This window comes from Nycticebus coucang, chromosome 10 (genome assembly GCF_027406575.1).
Source record: "Nycticebus coucang isolate mNycCou1 chromosome 10, mNycCou1.pri, whole genome shotgun sequence".
Taxonomy (NCBI): Eukaryota; Metazoa; Chordata; class Mammalia; order Primates; family Lorisidae; genus Nycticebus; species Nycticebus coucang.
Genome location: NC_069789.1, coordinates 119164324 through 119186476, shown reverse-complemented (window position 1 = coordinate 119186476; position 22153 = coordinate 119164324). Strand labels below are relative to the sequence as shown.

The following is a 22153-nucleotide window of genomic DNA, read 5'->3' as shown; positions in this document are numbered from 1 at the left end:
TGGTGGATCCCTACATTCAGCCCTATTATCCAGTTTTTTTTGTCTATTATAAAGAGGCAGAGTGATGGGTATGGTGTCTCTTTGGCTGCTTCCTGCAGTTGAGGATCAGCCTGGGCTGCCTATAAGGAAATAAAGGGAGGGGGAAGGGAGTGGTGTTTACAGGAATACTCTTGGGTCTTCAGTCTGAACTGGTTAATAACCACGTAGGGCTGTTGCAGGAAAATGGGAAATTAAAACTGACAGAAATGAGGCTAGAGTTACGCTTGGGTATTGGTTATTACCTTAGTGTGCTAGAATCCTTGAAGAGTAACTTTGCTGATCTTATTTGCTAGCTGTGGCCCTGATGGCACAGTCACTCAGCAGGTTAGTGACATGGCTTCATATTGACCTATACAACTGTCAGACTCACTTATGTCCCCAACTTAAAACTGACAGACACTTACACAACAATATAGAGGAAGGGATCTTTAATTCCCACAAGAACTCAGGAGCTTCAAGGGGTGAAATGCTGAGTTCCAGGGAATAGTTTTTTCCCCAAACTTCTTTCCCATACTTTCTTGTTTAGCTCAATATCAGCTGCATAGTTACAGTTACAGCAAAGAGTACAAAGAGTTAATGATGAGCTTTTGAACTGGGTACTGTTATTTGTTACATACCTTTTCCCCCAAGGTTAGTTTAGCTCAGTGTAAGGTTTGTTCTTATCTTTGGGAGAGGAGTTGTTTTGTGGCTGTCTGCTGCTTTCCAAGGATTATTAAGAAGTATCAGATTTATTTCTTCATCCTTAGGGCGAGGATATGAGCGGCTGTCTTTCTTTCTTTTTTTTTTTTTTACTCAGCCTCCCGAGTAGCTGGGACTACAGGCGCCCACCACAACGCCTGGCTATTTTTTTTTTTTTTTTTTTGGTTGCAGTTCAGCCGGGGGCGGGTTTGAACCCGCCACCCTTGGTATATGGGGCCGGCGCCTTACGGACTGAGCCACAGGCGTCGCCCCTTTCTTTCTTTCTTTCTTTCTTTCTTCCTTCTTTCTTCCTTTCTTTTTTCCTTTTTCCTTTTTCCTTTCCTTTCTTTTTGAGATAGAGTCTCAAGCTGTCGCCCTCAGTAGAGGCTGTGGCATCACTGCTCACAGCAACCTCCAACTCTTGGGCTTAAGCGATTCTCTTGCCTCAGCCTCCCAAATAGCTGGGATCACAGGTGCCCATCACAACACCCAGCTATTTTTGGTTGGAGTGGTCATTGTTGTTTGGAGGGCCCAGGCTGGATTCAAACCTGGCAGCTCTGGTGTATGTGGCTGGAGCCTTAGCTGCTTGAGCTACAGGTGCCGAGGGGAGTGGCTGTTTTTCAAGTGATTGGTCAATAAATTGGGAGATGTGGCGGAGGATTACTGGTCTGAAGCTGAGAATGAGAAAGATCATAATTAGTGGCCCTAAAATACAAAATGACCAAGGAGGCCAGGAATTGAATAAGGACCAGGAATTAGGTGATTCAAGATCTGTTTGTCTCTGTTTGATTCATTCCCAGACTCCTTTTACTTTGCCTGTGATTATTCCTTACAGGTTTACAAAGAAAGGACATTCTCCCCCAGAAAAAGAAACTCCCATATGTACCTCCTTTTTTGCTGTAAGTAAATCTAAGGCTTGGAGAGTTTGGAGGACTACTGTAGCTAGAGAATTAATTTGGGATTGTAGGGTGACTAAAGAGTCTGCTACTCTTTCTATGTCTTTGTTAAGTTCTAAGGGGAGTTGGTGGTAAAAGTGGGTTGATGCACTAATGCCTGTAATGCCCATGCCAACTCCAGCCATGATGACTGGGAGTACAGGGAGGACAATGCCTCTTCTTGGTCTGGAAGTAGGGGGTGCATCAGGGCCCGAGTTAGGGAGGAGTCATTCACAAAAGTCTTGGGGGGGGGGTGAAGAAAATTCAGGTGCAAAGACTGGAGTGGTTAGTGTGTAGGCAGTGATAGATGGACCAGCTGCAGAGGAGAAATATTCCTAGAGGGGCACAGGAGGAATCAGATAAGGGAAAAGTTGAGTCGAGGGAACAAAGATCAGGCTTTATAAAGCCTACAGAGTCTCTTGTACTGGTGAGATTTAAGCAGGTTAAATTGGGGGAGGCTAGGGCTGGAAAGTCCATAGTTATGGGGCTGAATGGAACTATGTTATTTTCTGCCAAAATGGAAGAATTATTGTAGTACCCAGCAAAGGGGCCCCTAAAGGCCCCTAACTGTCTCAGCCTGAGTCCTTGCACATCTCAACCCCCCCCCTCACCCTTGGGTTAATTCTGAGAACAGGTTTCAGAACAAGGAAGTTCCCTGAGTTCTCAAAAACTCCTAGCCACAGGTAAAACAATGGTAGAACTTACTTCAATTCCCTAGCAATGCCTAAACAATGGTGGAAAGCTTACTCAAGCAAACGTTCCCAAGCCAATTTTGTCCCCATGCCAGCTGCCACGATGTAACCCCCTGAGCCAACCAGCCCCCCTGACTGTAACCCCGCCCCAGCTACCCCCTGAGCCAGCTAACTGCCACGTTTTGCTTCTGTTTTTACTTGCTTGCATGGCAACAAAAATAGTATAAAAGTCAGCCTGCTCCTCATTCGCCGTTTGCTCTTTGGGTGGCGACCTGCCTGCGCAGGTGTAATAAATCACCGTGGTCCCCTGCGCAGGTGTAATAAATCACCATCTGATTTATACCTGAAGTGGGGTCCGATGAGTACAACATTATATGTGTTGGGTATGGGCATGGGATTGAAAAGATTTTGGTATAATGAAAGGCACATCCAGCATCCTGAGGGGGAGAGGAGAGAGGAAGAGTTTAGGGCAGCTGAGAAGGAGGTGTTTACAAACTGAGGAATAAAGGGGTCTTGTTGTAGGTCTTGCAGGACAGTGAGGTCTAATCCTTTATAGGGTGGAGAAATTATACTGGAAGAGAGTTTTTTAATGATTTGTCTTCTTTCTTTTTTTTGCCAGGGCCGGGTTTGAACCTGCCACCTCCGGTATATGGGGCTGGTGCCCTACTCCTTTGAGTCTGTCTTGTTTCTTGATGATGCACTATGTCCTGAACTCCTTTTCTATATGATAATCCTACATGTGTGAGGTAGGTCCACAGACAGTGGTCCCATTTCCATGTCTGGGGTATCCAATGCTCCTTATTTTGCTGGTCCAACACTGCTTTCCTCCAGAAGAACATTCAGAGGCTTTGGCAACATTCTAACAGTGTGCTGTCATGTATGTGTAGCTAGTAAAAGAGAGGGTCTGAGGTAAGAATTGAGCATAGTTGATGTGGGAATGGGGGTTGGTAAATTATTCACGGAGATACCACATTTGGGTAGCAAGACAACCTGTGCATTCAGTCGGGGTTGATGGGGAGGGAGAAAGGGCCAGGATTGGTAGGAGGGGTTGCCAGAAAGAAAAGGAGTTGAAAGAGGAAAAACTGGGTTTTCTAGGGGGGGTGGGGAGGGGAGTCTTGGAAGATGCCTTGTAGCCACAGATCTTTAAAGGGTTCAAAGAGGTCATCCCAGCTTTGAACGTGAGAGAGTAGCCAGGCTTCTTGAGAAAAGTTATGGAGAAAAGGGAAGAATCAGAGAGGAATGTTACACAGTTACAGGGAAGTGGACTCTTCAAGGATCCTGGTGAGTTTTAAGATGGTGGGGAATAGTACTTGCGATTTCCAGTGGGGGTTTTCTGGTGCTGGAAGTTTTTCTGTAGGACACAGCTTTATTCAGGATTGGTGGATCCAGACTGGGGGGGTCCAAGAGATGAATGACCATGGGGGTGCTGTAGAGAATGGTGTGAGGGCCTGTCCAGTGAGGGGAGATTTGAGGAAAACTGTTGTCCTGCCAATTTGTCTCTGACTTTCTCTGCTGAGGGTTGGGGTAGGAGTTAGTTTATTGCTTTTCTAAGTTCATCCCTGGTTTCCTGGAGGATAGGAAAATAGTTTCCTATGATAGAGTCTGGAGGGGGTTCAAGGCCAGAATAATAGTTCTGCCATTCATTATTTCAAAAGGACTGTAAAAGAGGGGTTAGTAAGGGGTAGAGCGAATGCAGAGTAAAGTGATGGGGAGGAGCTTAATCCACTCTTGTCTGTGTTGGAGTACTGCTTTGGTGAGATGTTGTTTAAGGATATTGTTCATTTGTTCTACTTTCCCCAATGATTAGGACCTGAAAGGCACATGTAAGCGCCGCTGGACTCCTATGAGGTTTGGGAGGTGATCTGGCTGATGAAAACTGGGCTGTTACTGCTCTGAACGGAGCTGGGAGCCGAGTCTAGGAATAATGTGGGGGAGGAGGTGGAGACAACTTCATGGGTTTTCTCCCCTGTTGTGGAGAAGGCTTCAGTCCACCCTGAGAAGGTATCAACTCAAACTAGAAGTTTGTATTTTCATACTGGGGGCATGTGAGTGAAGTCAATCTGCCAGTCTTGCCCGTGGGGGTGGCCCCAGGCTTGATGGGTGGGAAAAGGGGGTTTTCTGGCCCCCTGGGGTGAGACCCCAGTGCAGATTGTGCAAGACTGGGTTATCTGTTTTAAAATGGAAGGTAGTCATGGGTGAGAAAGGAGCAGAGAAGGAAAGGTGTAAAGAGGCTAAAGCCAAAATGAGAACCGTCGTGGAGGGAAGAGAGGATGTTCTGTGCTTGGGAGGAAAGAAGAACAAATTTTCCCTGTTGTAGGAGCCATCCTCCCTGTGTGGGAAGGTACCAGTACTTGTCCTGTTCCAGGATGTATATACCAGAGAGAATTTATCAAAGGACAAGTACTGGCCTTCTGGGGTGGGGGGAGTAGAAGGGCATTGAGCTGCCCATTTGGCTTCTATAGCAACTTTCTGGTTGCCTTTGGAAATTGGGTCTGTTTTACTTTAGTGGCCTTTACAGAGGATGATGGCTACTTCCTTTGGGAGAGTGGCTGGATTCAGGAGGTTTTTAATGAGTGTGGCATTGATAATAGAGGAACCTTGGGTGGTAATGATTCCTCTTTCTTGTCATATGGCTGTATGGTGATGGATTACGTGGGAAGTATGCTTAGAATCTGTGTATAATGTTAATGGAATGGCCTCATGTGAGTTGTAAGGCTTTAGTTAGGACTAAGAGTTCTGCCTGTTGTGAAAAGGTGCCGGGGCGCAGAGTAGTAGAGGTGATGATGCGGGAAGAGGACACAATAGCAAAGCCTGCTGGGCAAGGGAGTGGGCAGTGGGCTTAGAGGAACTGCTGTCGATAAACCAGGTATCTTCGGGGTTAGGTAAGGGAAAGAGGGAGATGTTGGGAAAAGGGTGTAGTGTTACCACAATTAAAGGCCAGCAATTGGGAATGAGTTCTGGGAAGTGTAAGGGTAATGTGAGTGGAGGGCAGCTAATGGAGAGGTGGGGTTATATGCAGAGCCAAGGAGAAAGTGAAAGTTTGGGTTTTCCATAAGGAGGATTAGAAGCTGGACTAAGTGAAGTGTGGAAAGTAAAGATGGTAAGTGTTGGTGTTTTAAAAGGGATGGAATGTTACGAGGGGCAAGTAGATATGGGGGCATGGTGGGTAGTTTCTGGGCCTCCAGGAAAAGGAGGGATGTGGCTGCCACCGCTCAGAGGCAAGGGGGCCAGCCTAGGGCTGTGAATTCTGTTTGGAGAGGAATGCTACTGGAGGTGATTATTGGGAGGTTTCTGTGTTAGGACCCCTACTGCACAGCCCTGGTGTTCTGACACTGAGAGTTAAAACAGATATCTGGGATCAGGGAGATGGAAGGAGAGTGCTTGGGACAGAGAGGATTTTAGGGAGAGGAAGGAATTTGACCAAAGCTTGTGTGAGTCTAGGAGGTCGGTTGGGGAACCCTTAGTTTGAAAAAGAAGTCAGCACGTGAGTTAAGGTGGGGTGGGAATATAAGAGTTTGGGGGAGGAGGGTAGGGATTGTCATACTCATTTCTTTCTGGGCCCGAGGTTCTTTCCTGGGTGGGACTGTTCTATTTGGGTGGGTCCCTACATTTGGCCCTGTCAGTCTCAAACTAGTTAGCTCAAGTGATCCTCCTGCTTCAGCCTCCCAGAGAGCTGGGATTCCAGGCGTGAGACACTGTGACCTTATTTTAGTACTTTTAACAATGTTGTGCTCAGGAGTTCCACAAAGAACCACACTGCCAAACAAGTTAAATTTAAAGAGGAGTCCTTTTTCTTTTTTTTTAGACAAAATTCTCTTGAAAAGTTTATTAATACTATTAACAATAGTATTCATTCAACTTTTCAGTCTTTGTGATGTTTTGTTTTAAAGATTAAATTTATTTCAAAAGTCCTCATGCAAACTAGTTGGACACCAATGAAGCTTTTTAAAAGACTTCTCAACTCTTTTTTTTTTGCAGTTTTTGGCCCGGGGCTGGGTTTGAACCCACCACCTCCAGCATATGGGGCTGGTGCCCTACTCCTTTGAGCCACAGGTGCTGCCCTCTTTTTTTTTTTTTTCTTTAGGCAGAATCTCAAGCTGTCACCCTTGGTAGAGAGCTGTGGCATCACAGCTCACAGCAACCTCCAACTCTTGGGCTTGAGTGATTCTCTTGCCTCAGCCTCCCAAGCAGCTGGGATGACAGTCACCTGCCACATGCCCAGCCATTTTCCTGTTGCAGTTGTCATTGGTTAGCTGGCTGGGGCTGGGCTCAAACCTGCTAGCCTCAGTGCATGTGGCTGGTGCCGTAACCACTGTGCTACGGGCGCCGAGCCTCAATTCTTTTTAATTATATTGGGATGACAATAGCATCCCAATGATAGTATTAAGTTTCCTTATTTTTATTAAAATTGGCTCTTTTCAAGGTTACTAGCAAACTTTGATTTTTATGAGTGTGCTAATGCCAGAGAGAAACATGATACTTTAAAATTGTTTTAATTTCTTATGAACTATTTTATAGTAGAAAACTATTTGGCATTAAGTATCTGTATGCTCAAATTCTAAAAGTCATCTTGAATCCCCGACTGAACTTTGCGCTCTAAGACGTTTACCATTTTAATTATATTTACATAAATAATAAAATTACAATCACTGAGTTCTTCCTCATCACTGCAGTAGTTGCTTTTCTTTATCCTCGGGCGTCTTGAATCATTTGACGTTGAGGGGCCCCTGAACTGGGTTTCCATGTTCTTTGTTATTCTTTAATTTTGGCTTGCTGGGATGCGATGGCCTGACCTAGGCGGTCCAGAGCAGGATCTTCCTCTTCATCTTCACTTTCTCCTACTTCCGCAATTTCTTCCTCTGTTCAGGAATTTTCTTTTTTTTTCTTTCTTCTTGGAGACTCATGTCTCCAAGCGTAACTTAAATGTCCACTTTCCCCACATTCATAACACTTAGGTTTATCAAAGTAGTTTCGCCTTGGGATGAACTCGGTGGCTCTTCCATTGTCAATAGCAATGCTTGCTTTTATCATTCTACCAAATAACTGTTAGTTGTTTATTGCCCTCGTACAGTTTTGTGCAGAGTCTTTATCCAAAAATAAAATAAACGCAACTCTTTTACTCTTTGTTGTATCCTTATCATTCATTATAGTAACCTTTGCCATTCTTGGAAAACAGCCTGTATAAATCATTGTTTGTCAGAGAAAAGGGCAAGTTGGACACATACATTGTGCTCTTTTTTTTTTTTTTTGAGACAGAGTTTCACTTATTAACCCTCAGTAGAGCCGCAGTGTCTGTCACAGCTCACAGAAACCTCCAAATCCTTGGGCTTAGGCAATTCTCTTGCCTGAGCCTCCCGAATAGCTGGGATTACAGGCGCCCGCCATGACGCCCGGCTATTTGTTATTGCAATTTGGCCAGGGCTGGGTTTGAACCCACCACCCTCGGTATATGGGGCTGGCGCCTTACCCACTGAGCCACAGGCACCGCCCACATTGTGCTCTTACTTGGAGACAATCTACCACTCATTTCTTCAGGCAGGGGTAGGTCCAGGAAACAGGAAGAGCGTGAGCCCTCAGCTCAGCTTGGGGTTCAACCCAGACTCTTCGTCCTTCGCAGCGGCCTTGGCATCATGGGTCCTGGGAGAGGTCAGGCACGGAGATGAGATCATAGCCCCCGCAGCGCCTTTCCTGGCTTTCAGAAACCTGGGCCCTAGGAGCCAGCCGGTGACTGCCTCAGTGTCCCAGCGTGGTTTTTTTTTTTTTTTGAGACAGAGCCTCAAGCTGTCGCCCTGGGTAGAGTGCCTTGTCATCACAGCTCACAGCAACCTCCAACTCCTGGGCTCAAGCGATTCTCTTGCCTCTGCCTCCCAAGTAGCTGGGACTACAACGCCCGGCTATTTTTCGGTTGCAGCCCTCATTGTTGTTTGGTGGGCTTGGGCTGGATTCGAATCCGCCAGCTCAGGTGTATGTGGCTGGCGCCTTAGCCGCTTGAGCCACAGGCGCTGAGCCCCAACATGGGGTTTCTGAGAACAGCCCCAAGTGCTTAAGGTGTTGGTTTTTAAAGGCTTGGTCTGCAACCTGATTTGCATGCATTTGGGTAGGGTAGCAAGCAAGCGTTGTACAGAAGCAGAATTTTGCAGTTAGTCATATGTCATCTTTTAAAAAATATGTTCCCCCTATACGTTCTAGTTTCGGTACTTTCTCCCCAGACATCTTCGTTTTCGGTACTTTCCCCACAAGGTATTGTTTAAAGGTCAGTCCAGGAACAGTTGGTACCTCCCAGTTCGTTTCCCAGGGAGTTAGGCAAGAAACTAGGCGTGAACTAGAAGCAAGAACTCAATTAGTACTTTCTCCTTTATCTAGGGAGTGAACTAAACTTATTTCATTTTGTTGAAGGGTTGTGGCCCGGAAATTTGCCAAGGGTTAACTGGTAGTTTTCTACTTTAGCCTCGGCCTAACAACAATAGAAATAAGGCAGTACAATTTCAGCAAACACAGGATGGACATAAAGTTTGTGTGCAATTTAAAATAGCTCAACATAGTTAATTGCATACAGACTTTATGGACACCTTGTGTGTTGTCTTAGTTTGTTTTCCATTTTAACAGAATTGGACCAGGTAATTTTTTTTTTTTTTATGGAGAGAGAGTCTTATTTTGTCACCCTTGGTAGAGCTGTGGTGTCATAGCTCACAGCAACCTCAAACTCTTGGGCTCAAGCTATTCTCTTGCCTCCCTAGTAGCTGGGACTATAGACATCTGCCACAAGGCCCGGTTATTTTTTTGTTTAGCAGGCCTGGGCTGGGTTCGAAACCACCAGCCTCAGAGCATGTGGCAGGTGCCCTAACCACTGAGCTACAGGCGCCCCCTTGGGCCAGGTAATTTCTAAAGAATAGAGATTTATTTCTTACATTGCTTACATCCTTACATTCCTGGGTGGGAAGTCAAGCACCAAGGGGCCCACATCTAGCAAGGGCCTTCTTGTTGCTTCATCCCATGGCAGGAGGCAAAAGGGCAAGAATGTACACCCAGGACAGAGAGAGGGAAGGGGATGGAACTCAACCTTTACAGGGTATAGGGATTGCGTTCCTGCCCTAACGGGATTAATATGTACACCAGGACAGCCCTCACAATCTAATCATTTCCTAAGGGGCTGACCTCCCAACACTGTTGCATTGGGGATTAAGTGTCTAAAAGGTGAACTTTGAGGGACACATTCAAACCGTAGCACATGTGTTTTCCATTTTCAGCTTATAGGAAGTTTAAGAAGTAATTTTTATATTTAAAAACCTCAATATAGATGGGGCCTGATGGCTCACTATTGTAATCCTAGCTCTCTGGGAGGCCAAGGTGGGTGGATCCCTTGAGCTCAGGAGTTTAAGACTAGCCTGAGCAAAAAAATAGCTGGGTGTTGTGGCGGGCACCTGTAGTCCCAGCTACTCAGGAGGCTGAGGCAAGAGAATCGCTTAAGCCCAGGAATTGGAGGTTGCTGTGAGCTGTGAGACTCTACCGAGGGCCATAAAGTGAGACTCTGTCTCTACAAAAAAAAAAAAAAAAAAAAAAAAAGACTAGCCTGAGCAAGAGTGAGACCCTGTCTCTACAAAAAGTAGAAAAACTAGCTAGCATTGTGATGGGTGCCTATAGTTCCAGCTATTGGGGAGGCTGAGGCAAGAGGATCTCTTAAGCCCAAGAATTTGCTGTGAGCTATGACTCCATGGCACTCTATCCACAGTGACAGTGAGACTCTGTCTCAAAAACAAACAAACACCTCAATGCAGCACGAATAATTACCAAATATTAGATTCTGGAGTGTCCCGTTTCTCTGCTCCCCAGAGAAGGTACAGTTTCAGTCAGACCTGGCAGAAGGCCACTTGGCTGATATTCCTGCAATGAGAGTGAGAGTGGGAGAGGGGATCAGGGAGGGTGGGAGGGAGACACAGAGACTTAGGGGACAGAGTTGCATGGTTACCAGAGATGGGAAGGCAGAGAACTCAGCAGAGACTACACATCTGAGCAAATGTCTGGGGGGGGGACACAGACAACCACGCTCCATCCCCAGCTTTCCCCTCCCACAGACTGGACTGGAATCAGACCTGTGCCTGGGGACAGATCCTGGTGATAGGGGATGACATGCAGTCGGGCTTCTTTCCTGGGACCTTGAACCTCACAACCGTCAGGTTCTGAGAGCCCAAGGACTCCAGGCAGCAGTGCTGGAAGCAGGGCCAGAAGGTGCAGTGGGGGCCACAGAACCAGGTGTGGTTCAAGGGCAGGATGAGCCCCTCATCACAGCACTGCTCCAAGGGGCTGTAGGGCTGCTCCCCACACCTGGGTGCTGGCTGGCACAGCCACAGTCCAGGATCTGGAATAATCAGAGCTGGGTGGGCTCCAAGGACCAGCCTGGGACCACCCCCCACCCCAAACCCTAGTGCCATCTTCTCTCTTTCACTACACCTGTTCTCACCTGTGAGTCCTGAGTTGGAGCCCAGGTGACCAAAAATGAAGACAGCAGCTGAGAAGCAGAAGGGGAATGAGAATGATGCTGAAAGCTTCTTAGATTGCTGGGAACAGCTCAGAGCAGATTTTGAGACTGACTGTGGGTGCGGGTCCTGGGATTGGGCTTCACAGGGAAAGAAGTGCAGGGAGGGCTCTGGGAAGAGGTAAGCTTTTGAAGTTTGCAGGCCAGGGGAGAGATTGCAATGAAGGAGAGATGACATAGGATTATGCAAGAATTGAATAGAGAAGAGGAGATTAAGTGTGAGGTTCAAAGGGGTGTCATAATGTTAGAGAGGAGCTAAAACAAGGCTGGGATCTCCTTACCCAAGAGTCTGGGCACCATGGTTTAGGCTCCAAAGCAGCTGATGGGAGAGTGGCAGCAGAACTGGGTCAGAGAGGCTGTATGTCTGAACCTGGTTTATATGCCAGACGGGAACCCACAAACCAAGGTTGTGCCAGAAAGGGTGGAGGATGATGGGACATACATATGTGTAAATAAAATAAATATACCAATAGAATTGTAAAATGCTGGGCGGCACCTGTGGCTCAGTGGGTAGGGCACCAGCCCCATATACTGAGGGTGGTGGGTTCAAACCCAGGCCCGATCAAACTGCAACAAAAAAATAGTCAGGCGTCGTGGCCAGCACCTGTAGTCCCAACTACTCAGGAGGCTGAGGCAAGAGAGTCGCCTAAGTCCAAGGATTTGGAGGTTGCTGTGAACTGTGATGCCACAGTACTCTAACGAGGGTTAATAAGTGAGATTCTGTCTCAAAATAATAATGATAATAATAATAATAAGAAGAAGAAGAAGAAGAATTGTAAAATGCTCTGGTACCTGTTCCAAATAGCTGTCACTTTCCAGACCTCTCAATACCAGAGCAAATGCTACCCTGGAACCTTTTAAAGTTGTGACTCTATAGTGTGTCTTTCTTTGGACACAGTTGAGGGGAAACCCAGTGGGAAGAGACTCCCTGGCTCTCCCTCACCCCAAGACAAGTCACCCACCAAACCCTGACTGTTTCTAGGCCTCCTATACTTCTGCACCTTGGGAGTTCCAAGGAGCCCCTCTTGGTCCACTTGCAGACCTGCACTGTCTATAACTTCTCAGAGTTATTTAGGGGAAATTGTGAAGTTGTGGCATAACCTGAGCAGTGGCTGCAAAAACTCTGTAAGGCAGGATGAAAAAGGAATAGATATTGATAGGGTAGAATTCTGGGATATATAGAACAGAGGGAAAGACAGCACTTTTTTTGTTTGTTTATAGAGTGCCTTGTCCCAAGATATGATCTGTGTTTCATATTATTTTATTGTCACTGTCACTATTATCACAAGATAACATGTGGAATATTATTAGAATGTGCCCTCTGTTTTTTTTTTTAGACAGAGTTTCACATTGTCACCCTCGGTAGAGTGCCATGGCATCACAGCTCACAGCAACCTCCAGCTCTTGGGCTTAGGCGATTCTCTTGCCTCAGCCTCCCGAGTAGCTGGGACTACAGGCGCCCGCCACAACGCCTGGCTATTTTTTGGTTGCAGCCATCATTGTTGTTTGGTGGGCCTGGGCTGGATTCGAACCTGTCAGCTCAGGTGTATGTGGCCTTAGCCGCTTGAGCCACAGGCACTGGGCATTTTTTTTTTTTTTTTTTGAGACAGAGTCTCACTCTGTCACCTGAGTGAGAGTACTATAGCCTCAGCCTAGGTCACAGCAACCTCAAACTTCTGAGTTCAAATAATCCTCCTGCTTCAGCCTCCTGGTAGCTGGGACCACAGGTGCCTACCACAATGCCCGGCTAAGTTTTCTATTTTAAATAAAGATGGGGTTTTTGTCTTGCCAGGCTGGTCTTGAACTCCTAAGCTCTGGCAATCCTATAACCTTGTTCCACAGTCTTTTCAAGGATGGTGCATAGTCTTGGAAAAAAGAGGTTACGTTTCCCTCTAGCAGAGGATAGATGTTTAGCGTCCTGCATAAGAAAGATACTCTCTTCCTGCAGGACAAAGGCCACTCAGGCTTACCTCCCATTATAAAAGATTTAAATTTTCATTTTTTAATTTTCTTTTCTTGACACAAAGTCTCACTCTGTTGCCCTGGGTAGAGTGCCATGGCATCATAGCTCACAACAACCTGAAACTCTTAAGCTCAAGAGATATTACCTCAGCCTTCTGAGTAGCTGCCCGCTGTGACACCTGTTTAGTTTTTCTATTTTTAGTAGAGACGGGGTCTTGCTGTAGCTGGTTTTGAACCTGTGAGCTCAGGCAACCCACTAGCCTTGTCCTCTCAGAGTGGTGGGATTATAGGCTTGAGCCACTGGGCAGGCCAAGATTCAAAATTTCTTTCTTCTTTTTTTTTGTAGAGACAGAGTCTCACTTTCATCACCCTCGGTAGAGTGCTGTGGCGTCACAGCTCACAGCAACCTCCAACTCCTGGTCTTAGGCGATTCTCTTGCCTCAGCCTCCCAAGTAGCTGGAACTACAGGCACCTGCCAGAACGCCTGGCTATATTTTTATTGCAGTTTGGCTGGGGCCGGGTATATGGGGCCAGCGCCCTTCCCACTGAGCCACAGGCACTGCCCCTAGATTCAAAATTTCTTTTTTTCTTTTTTATTCTTTTTTTTTTTAATTGTTAAATCATAGCTATGTACATTAGTGCAACCACCTGTACCCATTCTAAGATGCACAATAGATGTGGCCCCACCCATTACCCTCCCTCCACCAAAACCTCCCCCCTCCCTTCCCCTTCCTTGGCCCTTTCCCCATAGTCTTGTGCTATAGTTGGGTTATAGCCTTCATGTGAAAGCTATAATTTAGCTTCATAGTAGGGCTGAGTACATTGGATACTTTTTCTTCCATTCCTGAGATACTTTGCTAAGAAGAATATGTTCCAGCTCCATCCATGTAAACATGAAAGAGGTAAAGTCTCCCTCTTTCTTTAAGGCTGCATAGTATTCCATGGTATACATGTACAATATGCTAGTCCATTCGTGGGTCGATGGGCACTTGGGCTTCTTCCATGACTTAGCAATTATGAGTTGGGCTGCAATAAACATTCTGGTACAGATGTCTTTGTTAGATTGTGGCTTTTGGTCTTCTGGGTATAAACCTAGTAAAGGAATTATAGGATCGAATGGCAGGTCTATTTTTAGGTCTCTAAGTATTCTCCAAACATCCTTCCAGAAGGAACGTATTAGTGGGCATTCCCACCAGCAGTGTAGAAGTGTGCCCTTTCCTCCACATCCATGCCAACATTTCTGGTTTGGGGATTTTGTTATGTGGGCTACTCTTACTGGGGTTAGGTGATATCTCAGAGTAGTTTTGATTTGCATTTCTCTGATGATTAAGGATGATGAGCTTTTTATTATTATTATTATTATTTTTTTTTTTTATAGAGACAGAGTCTCACTTTATAGCCCTCGGTAGAGTGCCGTGGCATCACACAGCTTACAGCAACCTTCAACTCCTGGGCTTCAGCGATTCTCTTGCCTCAGCCTCCCGAGTAGCTGGGACTACAGGCGCCTGCCACAACGCCCAGCTATTTTTTGGTTGCAGTTAAGCTGGGGCTGGGTTTGAACCTGCCACCCTTGGTATATGGGGCCAGCACCTTACCGACTGAGCCACAGGCGCCGCCCAGATGATGAGCTTTTTTTCATGTGTTGTAGATTTTGCGTCGGTCTTCTTTAGAGAAGTTTCTCTTTAAGTCCCTTGCCCACCCTGACATGGGGTCATGTGTTCTTTTCTTGCTAATAAATTTGAGTTCTCTGTGGATTCTGGTTATTAGACCTTTATCGGAGGTATGACCTGCAAATATTTTCTCCCATTCTGAGGGCTGTCTGCTTGCTTTACTCACTATGTTCTTGGCTGTGCAGAAGCTTTTTAGTTTGATCAGGTCCCAGTAGTGTATTTTTGATACTGCTTCAATTGCCTGGGGAGTCCTCCTCATAAAATATTCACCCAGGCCGATTCCTTCAAGAGTTTTCCCTGCACTTTCTTCAAGTATTTTTATAGTTTCATGTCTTAAGTTTAAATCTTTTATCCAGTGAGAGTCTATCTTAGTTAATGGTGAAAGGTGTGGGTCCAGTTTCAATCTTCTACAGGTTGCCAGCCAGTTTACCCAGCACCATTTGTTAAATAGGGAATCTTTTCCCCACTGAATGTTTTTTTTTTTTTTTTGTAGAGACAGAGTCTCACCGTACTGCCCTCGGGTAGAGTGCCATGGCGTCACACAGCTCACAGCAACCTCCAACTCTTGGGCCTACGCGATTCTCTTGCCTCAGCCTCCCAAGCAGCAGGGACTACAGGCGCCCGCCACAACGCCCGGCTATTTTCTTGTTGCAGTTTGGCCGGGGCTGGGTTTGAACCCGCCACCCTCGGCATATGGGGCCGGCGCCCTACTCACTGAGCCACAGGCGCCACCCTCCCCACTGAATGTTTTTAATTGGCTTGTCAAAGATCAAATAACAGTAAGTAGCTGGATCCATCTCTTGGTTCTCTATTCTGTTCCAGATGTCTACTTCTCTGCTTTTGTGCCAGTACCATGCTGTTTTGATCACTATGGATTTATAGTACAATCTCAGGTCTGGTAGCGTGATTCCTCCTGCTTTGTTTTTATTGCTCAGTAATGTTTTGGCTATTCGAGGTTTTTTCTGATTCCATATAAAACAAAGTATTATTTTTTCAAGATCTTTAAAGTATGACAATGGAGCTTTAATAGGAACTGCATTAAAATTATATATTGCTTTGGGCAGTATGGACATTTTAACAATGTTGATTCTTCCCAGCCATGAGCACGGTATGTTTTTCCATCTGTTAACATCTTCGGCTATTTCTTTTCCTAGAGTCTCATAGTTCTCTTTGTAGAGATCTTTCACGTCCTTTGTTAGGTATACTCCCAAATATTTCATCTTCTTTGGCACTACTGTGAACGGAATAGAGTCCTTGACTGTTTGTTCGGCTTGGTTATTGTTGGTATATATAAAGGCTACAGATTTATGGGTGTTAATTTTGTAGCCTGAGACATTGCTATATTCCTTGATCACTTCTAAAAGTTTTGTAGTAGAATCCCTAGTGTTTTCCAGATATACGATCATATCATCTGCGAAAAGGGAAAGTTTGATCTCTTCTGACCCTATGTGGATACCCTTGATCGCCTTTTCTTCCCTAACTGCAATGGCTAAAACTTCCATTACAATGTTAAAGAGCAATGGAGACAATGGGCAACCTTGCCTGGTTCCTGATCTAAGTGGAAATGATTTCAATTTAACTCCATTCAATATGATATTGGCTGTGGGTTTGCTGTAGATGGCCTCTATTAGTTTAAGAAATGTCCCTTCTATACCAATTTTCTTAAGTGCTCTGATCATGAAGGGATGCTGGATATTATCAAAGGCTTTTTCTGCATCAATTGAAAGACTCATATGGTCTTTATTTTTAAGTTTGTTTATGTGTTGAATTACATTTATAGATTTACGTATATTGAACCAGCCTTGAGACCCTGGGATAAATCCCACTTGGTCATGGTGTATAATTTTTTTGATGTGTTGTTGCATTCTGTTTGTTAGGATCTTATTGAGTATTTTAGCATCAATATTCATTAGTGATATTGGTCTATAATTTTTTTTTCTTGTTGGGTCTTTCCCTGGTTTGGGGATCAAGGTGATGTTTGCTTCGTAGAATGTGCTGGGTAATATTCCTTCTTTTTCTATATTTTGGAAGAGGTTTAGTAGTATAGGTACTAGTTCTTCTTTAAAGGTTTGGTAGAATTCTGACGTAAAGCCATCTGGTCCTGGGCTTTTCTTTTTAGGAAGATTTTATATAGTTGATACTATTTCAGAACTTGATATAGGCCTGTTCAACATTTCCACTTCATTCTGGCTAAGTCTTGGTAGGTGGCACACTTCCAGGTATTGGTCGATTTTTTTCAGATTTTCATATTTGTGAGAGTAGAGTTTCTTGTAGTATTCATTCAGGATTTTTTGAATTTCTGAGGGGTCGGTTGTTATTTCATCATTACCATTTCTGATTGATGAAATTAGAGATTTTACTCTTTTTTTCCTGGTTAGGTTGGCCAAAGGTTTATCTATTTTATGGATCTTTTCAAAAAACCAGCTTTTGGATTTATTGATCTGTTGTATAATTCTTTTGTTTTCAATTTCATTTAATTCTGCTCTGATTTTGGTTATTTCTTTTCTTCTGCTGGGTTTGGGGTTGGAGTGTTCTTCCTTCTCCAGTTGCTTGAGATGTCCCATTAAGTTATTAACTTCCTCTGTTTCCGTTTTCTTGAGGAAGGCTTGCAGTGCTATAAATTTCCCTCTTAGGACTGCCTTTGCAGTATCCCAGAGGTTCTGGTAATTCGTGTCTTGATTGTTGAATCACCAAAAATATGGCGATTTCCTTCTTAATCTCGTCTATAACCCATCTATCCTTCAGCATAAGATTGTTTAGCTTCCATGTTTTTGTATGGGTATGCAGGTTCCTGTTGTTATTTAGTTCAACTTTTATTCCATGATGGTCTGAGAAGATGCAAGGAATAATTTCTATTTTTTAAAATTTGCTGAGGTTAGATTTGTGGCCTAGGATGGGGTCGATTTTGGAGTATGTTCCGTGGGCTGATGAGAAGAATGTGTATTCAGTTTTTTTGGGATGAAATGTTCTGTAGATGTCTGTTAAGTCCAGATGTTGAATGGTTGAGTTTAAATCTACAATTTCTTTGCTTAGCTTCTTTTTGGAGGATCTATCCAGGACTGCTAAAGGGGTGTTAAAATCTCCAACTACTATGGAAGTGGAGGAAATCGAGTTGCTCATGTCTGTTAGAGTTTCTCTTATAAATTGAGGTGCGTTGTGGTTGGGTGCATAAATATTAATCATTGAGATCTCATCATATTGAGTATTACCTTTAACAAATATGAAGTGTCCATCCTTATCCTTAATTATTTTGGTTGGTTTAAAGCCTATTGCATCTGCGAACAGGATTGCGACGCCTGCTTTTTTCTGCTTTCCATTTGCCTGGAATACAGATGACCATCCCTTCACCTTGAGTCTATATCTGTCTTTTAATGTAAGATGCGATTCTTGGATGCAGCAGATATCTGGCTTGAGTTTTTGTATCCTGTCCGCCAACCTATGCCTCTTTAGAGGACAATTTAAACCATTCACATTAATTGAGAGTATTGATAAGCCTTTCGAGAGACCAGTGGACATTTTTAATCCTTTTGCGACTGTGGAAGTTGGAATTTGATCAAAAATTTTTTGGGTGGGTTTACTTTTGTGGTGGAGAATTATGCTGGTCTTTATGGAGGGTAGGTCTAAGAATGTCCTGGAGAGCTGGTTTAGTTGTGGCAAATTTCTTCAACATGTGAATGTCGTTGAAGTATTTAATTTCTCCGTCATAAATGAAGCTCAGTTTAGCTGGGTACAGGATCCTGGGTTGAAAGTTATTTTGTGTTAGGAGATTAAAAGTCGATGACCATAGGAGATTAAAAGTCGATGACCATCCTCTTCTAGCTTGAAAGGTTTCAGCAGAGAGATCTGCAGTTATTCTGATATTCTTCCCCTTGTAGGTAATGGTTTTCTTTCGTCTGGCATCTTTCAGAATTTTCTCCTTCATATTAACTTTAGTGAAATTGATTATGATGTCTTGGGGGATGTCTTATTTGGGTTGAGTCATGCTGGAGTTCTGAAACTGTCTGCTATCTGAATTTCAGAATCTCTTGGCATGTCTGGAAAGTTCTCCTTCATAATCTCATGGAGAAGAGACTCTGTGCCTTGTGAAGCCACTTCATCACTTTCGGGGATCCCTATAAGACGAATATTGGTTTTCTTCAAATTATCTGAGAGCTCTCTGAGAGAGTGGTCTGTTTTTGCTCTCCATTTCTCTTCTTCTTTGAGTTTTTGGGAGCGTTCAAAAGCTTTGTCTTCAATGTCAGAAATCCTTTCTTCTGCTTGCTCCATTCTGTTACTGAGGGATTCTACTGTGTTTCTCAGATCTTTGAGGGATGCAACTTCTTGTCTCAATGTGTCGAAATCTTTGGTCATTTGGTCTTTGAATCCGTTGAATTCTTGAGATAACTTTTGGAATTCTAATTCAATCTTATTTGCTATCCAGATCCTGAATTCAATTTCTGACATCTCAGCTATTTGTTTGTGCATGGGGTCTTGTGCTGTTTCTGCCCCATTGATCCTTGGGGGAGTTGATCTACTCTGATTATTCATATTGCCAGAGTTTTTCTGTTGATTTTGCCTCATGATTGTTTTTCACCATTGCCTCTGGCTGTCCTCAGAGTTGGGGAGGTGTCTCTCCAAGATTAGACCCCAGCGGGATCACTCTATTGTTGCTGGATCTTTGTAGGGAGTGACCCTGTGTAGCTCCTCTGGGGCTGCTCTAGCTAGGGAGTTCTGGTTGTGGAAACAGCTCCGGTTTGTGACACACCCGGATTCAGCAACAGGGCTGGGGGTGGTGCGCACGGTTCTGGGAATGCCAGGCGTAGATTCAAAATTTCTAACGTTGGGTGTTCCTTCCTATGGTGCAACCTGCTGTCTGTGCCAGCATCAGATGGGCGACTTGCCATCCTTGGTGGGAGGTGGGGCTCAGGGAGGCTGACACTAGGGCTTCTCCCAAGTGCTGTGAGTAAGAAACCGCCCTTTCTCTTAGTCTGTTTTCTGCTGCCATGACAGAATACAACAGGTTGGGAAATTTATAAAGAAAGAAGCTTATTTGGTTTATGGTTCTGGAGGCTAGGAAACCCAGGACCATGTCTCTGGCATCTAATGAGGGTCCTGGAGTTGTGTCATAACACAGCAGAAGGAAAGTAAGCAGAAAGATAGAGGGAACATGAGGCCAAACCCAGCCTTGTCATCAGGAACCCACTCCTGTGATGACTAACCCATCCCTGCAATGATGGCATTAACCCATTCATGAGGACAAAGCCCTTAGGACCCAATCACCTCTTAAAGGTCTCACCTCCAATACCCCAGCATTGGCAATTAAATCTCAGCACGAGCTTTGGAGGAAAGCTTTCAAGGTAGTTGCTGAACCAGAAGTCTGGTTTCTTCTGAGAGAAACCATGGAAACCTGGCATTAAGAGACTATCACAGTCCCTTTACAGCTCTCGACAGTGTCTTGATATATGTTTTTATTGGTACTTTGCCTTGTCTCAAAAAGGAGTCTGCATGTATCTTACTGCTATTTGCTGCCATGGTTAAAAGCAAATACTTTGCGTTATTAATATAATTTATATTGATTACATTTAACTACTTTTTTGTATGTGTGTGTGAGTCTCACTCTTGCCCCACACTAGAGTGCCATGATGTCAGTCTAGCTCATAGCAACCTCAAACTCCTGGGTTCATGGTTCAAGCAATCCTCCTGCCTCAGACTTCTGGGACTACAGGCCCTGGGTCTCCCCACCATGCCCAACTAAATGTTCTATTTTTAGTAGAGACAGTGGAGTCTTGCACTTGCTTAGGCTGGTCTCAAGGGATCAGCCAGTCTTGAATTTCTGAGCTCAAGGGATCTTCCCACCTGGGCCTCCCAGAGTGCTAGTATTACAGCTGTGAGTCACCACATCCAGTCTACATTTAACCACTTTATTGAGATAGAGTTTATATATCAAAACATTGACCAGATTAAAGTATATAATTCAATGGGATATTTGCTGAAACTTGAATTTCCACTGTGTGTCTGAGGGACCCAACCAGGAACTCCCCGGAACATGTTCTACATGGAGCTTCTTTCATTTTCTTAATTTGATTGACTCAATCACTGAGAGATTCTTTGCATTCTGCTCCGAAGGCATCTAGCCCAGCACTGACCTGTAGAACTTTCTGCAATGATGGGAATGTTGCCTGTCTGCATTGTCCAATATGGGATCACTGGCCACACATATTAAATACTTGGATGTGATTACTGAGACTGAGGCACTACATTTTTCATTTTATTTCATTGTGATTAACTTAAATAGCCACACGTGTCTAGTGGCTGCCGTAATAGACATCACAGGTCTAGAATATGGCAATGCTGTAGTTTTAGGAGAGAGCCTCAGGGATCCTGGTCACATCATATCCCAATATCTCCTTGCCTGGAAAACATTTCTGAGATATGACCTGAAAGCTGCTGGTCCTGAAAGGGCTTTGGGTTCCAGGAACTCATTCTTGGTTCCAATATCTCTGGATGTTCCCTGACGTATTGTTCTTGAGCTGCAGGTGAACCTGTGACAGATGCTCCAAGCAGGAAGAATCACCTGGTTCAGATGTCACAATCTTAAAGGTCACTGTCCTCCTTCTGTGAATGAACTACTATCACAGGAAGACCCCAACAGAATTGGGCAGAGTCCATCCTACAGCTGTCCACGTCTCATTACCACTCCACTCTCCCTGTAGTGAGCTATTAATCCATCATTTTCTAAATCCTTTAGACAACCTCCAAATATTATGGTGTATTTTTGTGTTAACCATATCAAAATGGAGGTAACATTTCCCTCCAGAACAAAAGATACATGCTTACTTTCCTTTATAATAATGATACTATTGCCTTCCTGGACAACAGCCAGGCAGGCTCTCTACCTATTTTTTTTTTTACAGTTTTTGGCCAGGGGTGGGTACTCGCCACCTCCGGTATATGGGGCCAGCGCCCCACCCCTTTGAGCCACAGGTGCCGCCCTCTCTGCCTGTTTTTAAGAGGTGAGTAATTCAAATAAACAATGATTTTGGTATGCCTGCTTTGCTTTTCTTTATTTTTCAATATGCAGCACCCTCAGAACATGGCGCAGCTCTTGAGGCAAAGATATCTGGGTTCCCAGCTCCTGTCCGTGTGAAGTAGACAGAACTGCAATGCATTTCGGAGCCTCGATGGTCTCACCTATAGAATATACATAGTAACTTCTGTCATGCAGCTGGAGTTGCCTCCTCCTGTGTGCCATTTTTGCTGTGATCCAGGGATTAATGGGGGGCTGCTACTGGTCTGAGCTTTGGGCAGCCTTATGTTTTCTACTACCTGGGATGAGTATGTTCCTCCATAAAAGTTGTGCATTGTGGCTTGGCACCGGTAGCTCAGTGGCTAAGGCACCAGCCACATACACTGGAGCTGGTGAGTTCGAATCCAGCCTGGGCCTGCCAAACAACAATGACAACTACAACCAAAAAATTAGCTGGGCATTGTGGTAGGTGCCTGTAGTCCCAGCTGTTTGGGAGGCTGAGGCAAGAGAATCGCTTAAGCCCATGAGTTGGAGGTTGCTGTAAGCTGTGACACGATAGCACTCTACCGAGGGCGACATAGCAAAACTCTGTCTCAAAAAAAAAAAAAGTTGTGCCTGGTGGAGGTGGTGGAGTAGGT

At 44.7% G+C, this 22153-nt stretch overlaps 1 protein-coding gene, 1 non-coding gene and 1 pseudogene across 2 annotated transcripts; 1 reads left to right on the top strand and 2 right to left on the bottom strand.

Annotated features, from left to right (window-relative positions):
- Positions 1-244: 244 nt before the first annotated feature.
- On the top strand, positions 245-376 carry LOC128597971 (small nucleolar RNA SNORA3/SNORA45 family). Its single transcript, XR_008383503.1, has one exon. It is a non-coding gene; the product is annotated as a small nucleolar RNA SNORA3/SNORA45 family (small nucleolar RNA).
- A 6526-nt stretch (positions 377-6902) lies between these two features.
- Positions 6903-7871, bottom strand: LOC128596576 (zinc finger CCHC-type and RNA-binding motif-containing protein 1-like; annotated as a pseudogene).
- Positions 7872-10131: 2260 nt separating this feature from the next.
- LOC128595631 (insulin growth factor-like family member 4) lies at positions 10132-11177 on the bottom strand. Its single transcript, XM_053604368.1, has 4 exons — positions 11159-11177; positions 10803-10850; positions 10435-10700; positions 10132-10225 (listed from the first exon to the last, which is right to left on the bottom strand). The coding sequence occupies exons 1-4, from the start codon at positions 11175-11177 to the stop codon at positions 10139-10141; spliced, it is 420 nt and encodes a 139-aa protein (XP_053460343.1). The 3' UTR covers positions 10132-10138.
- Positions 11178-22153: the final 10976 nt, after the last annotated feature.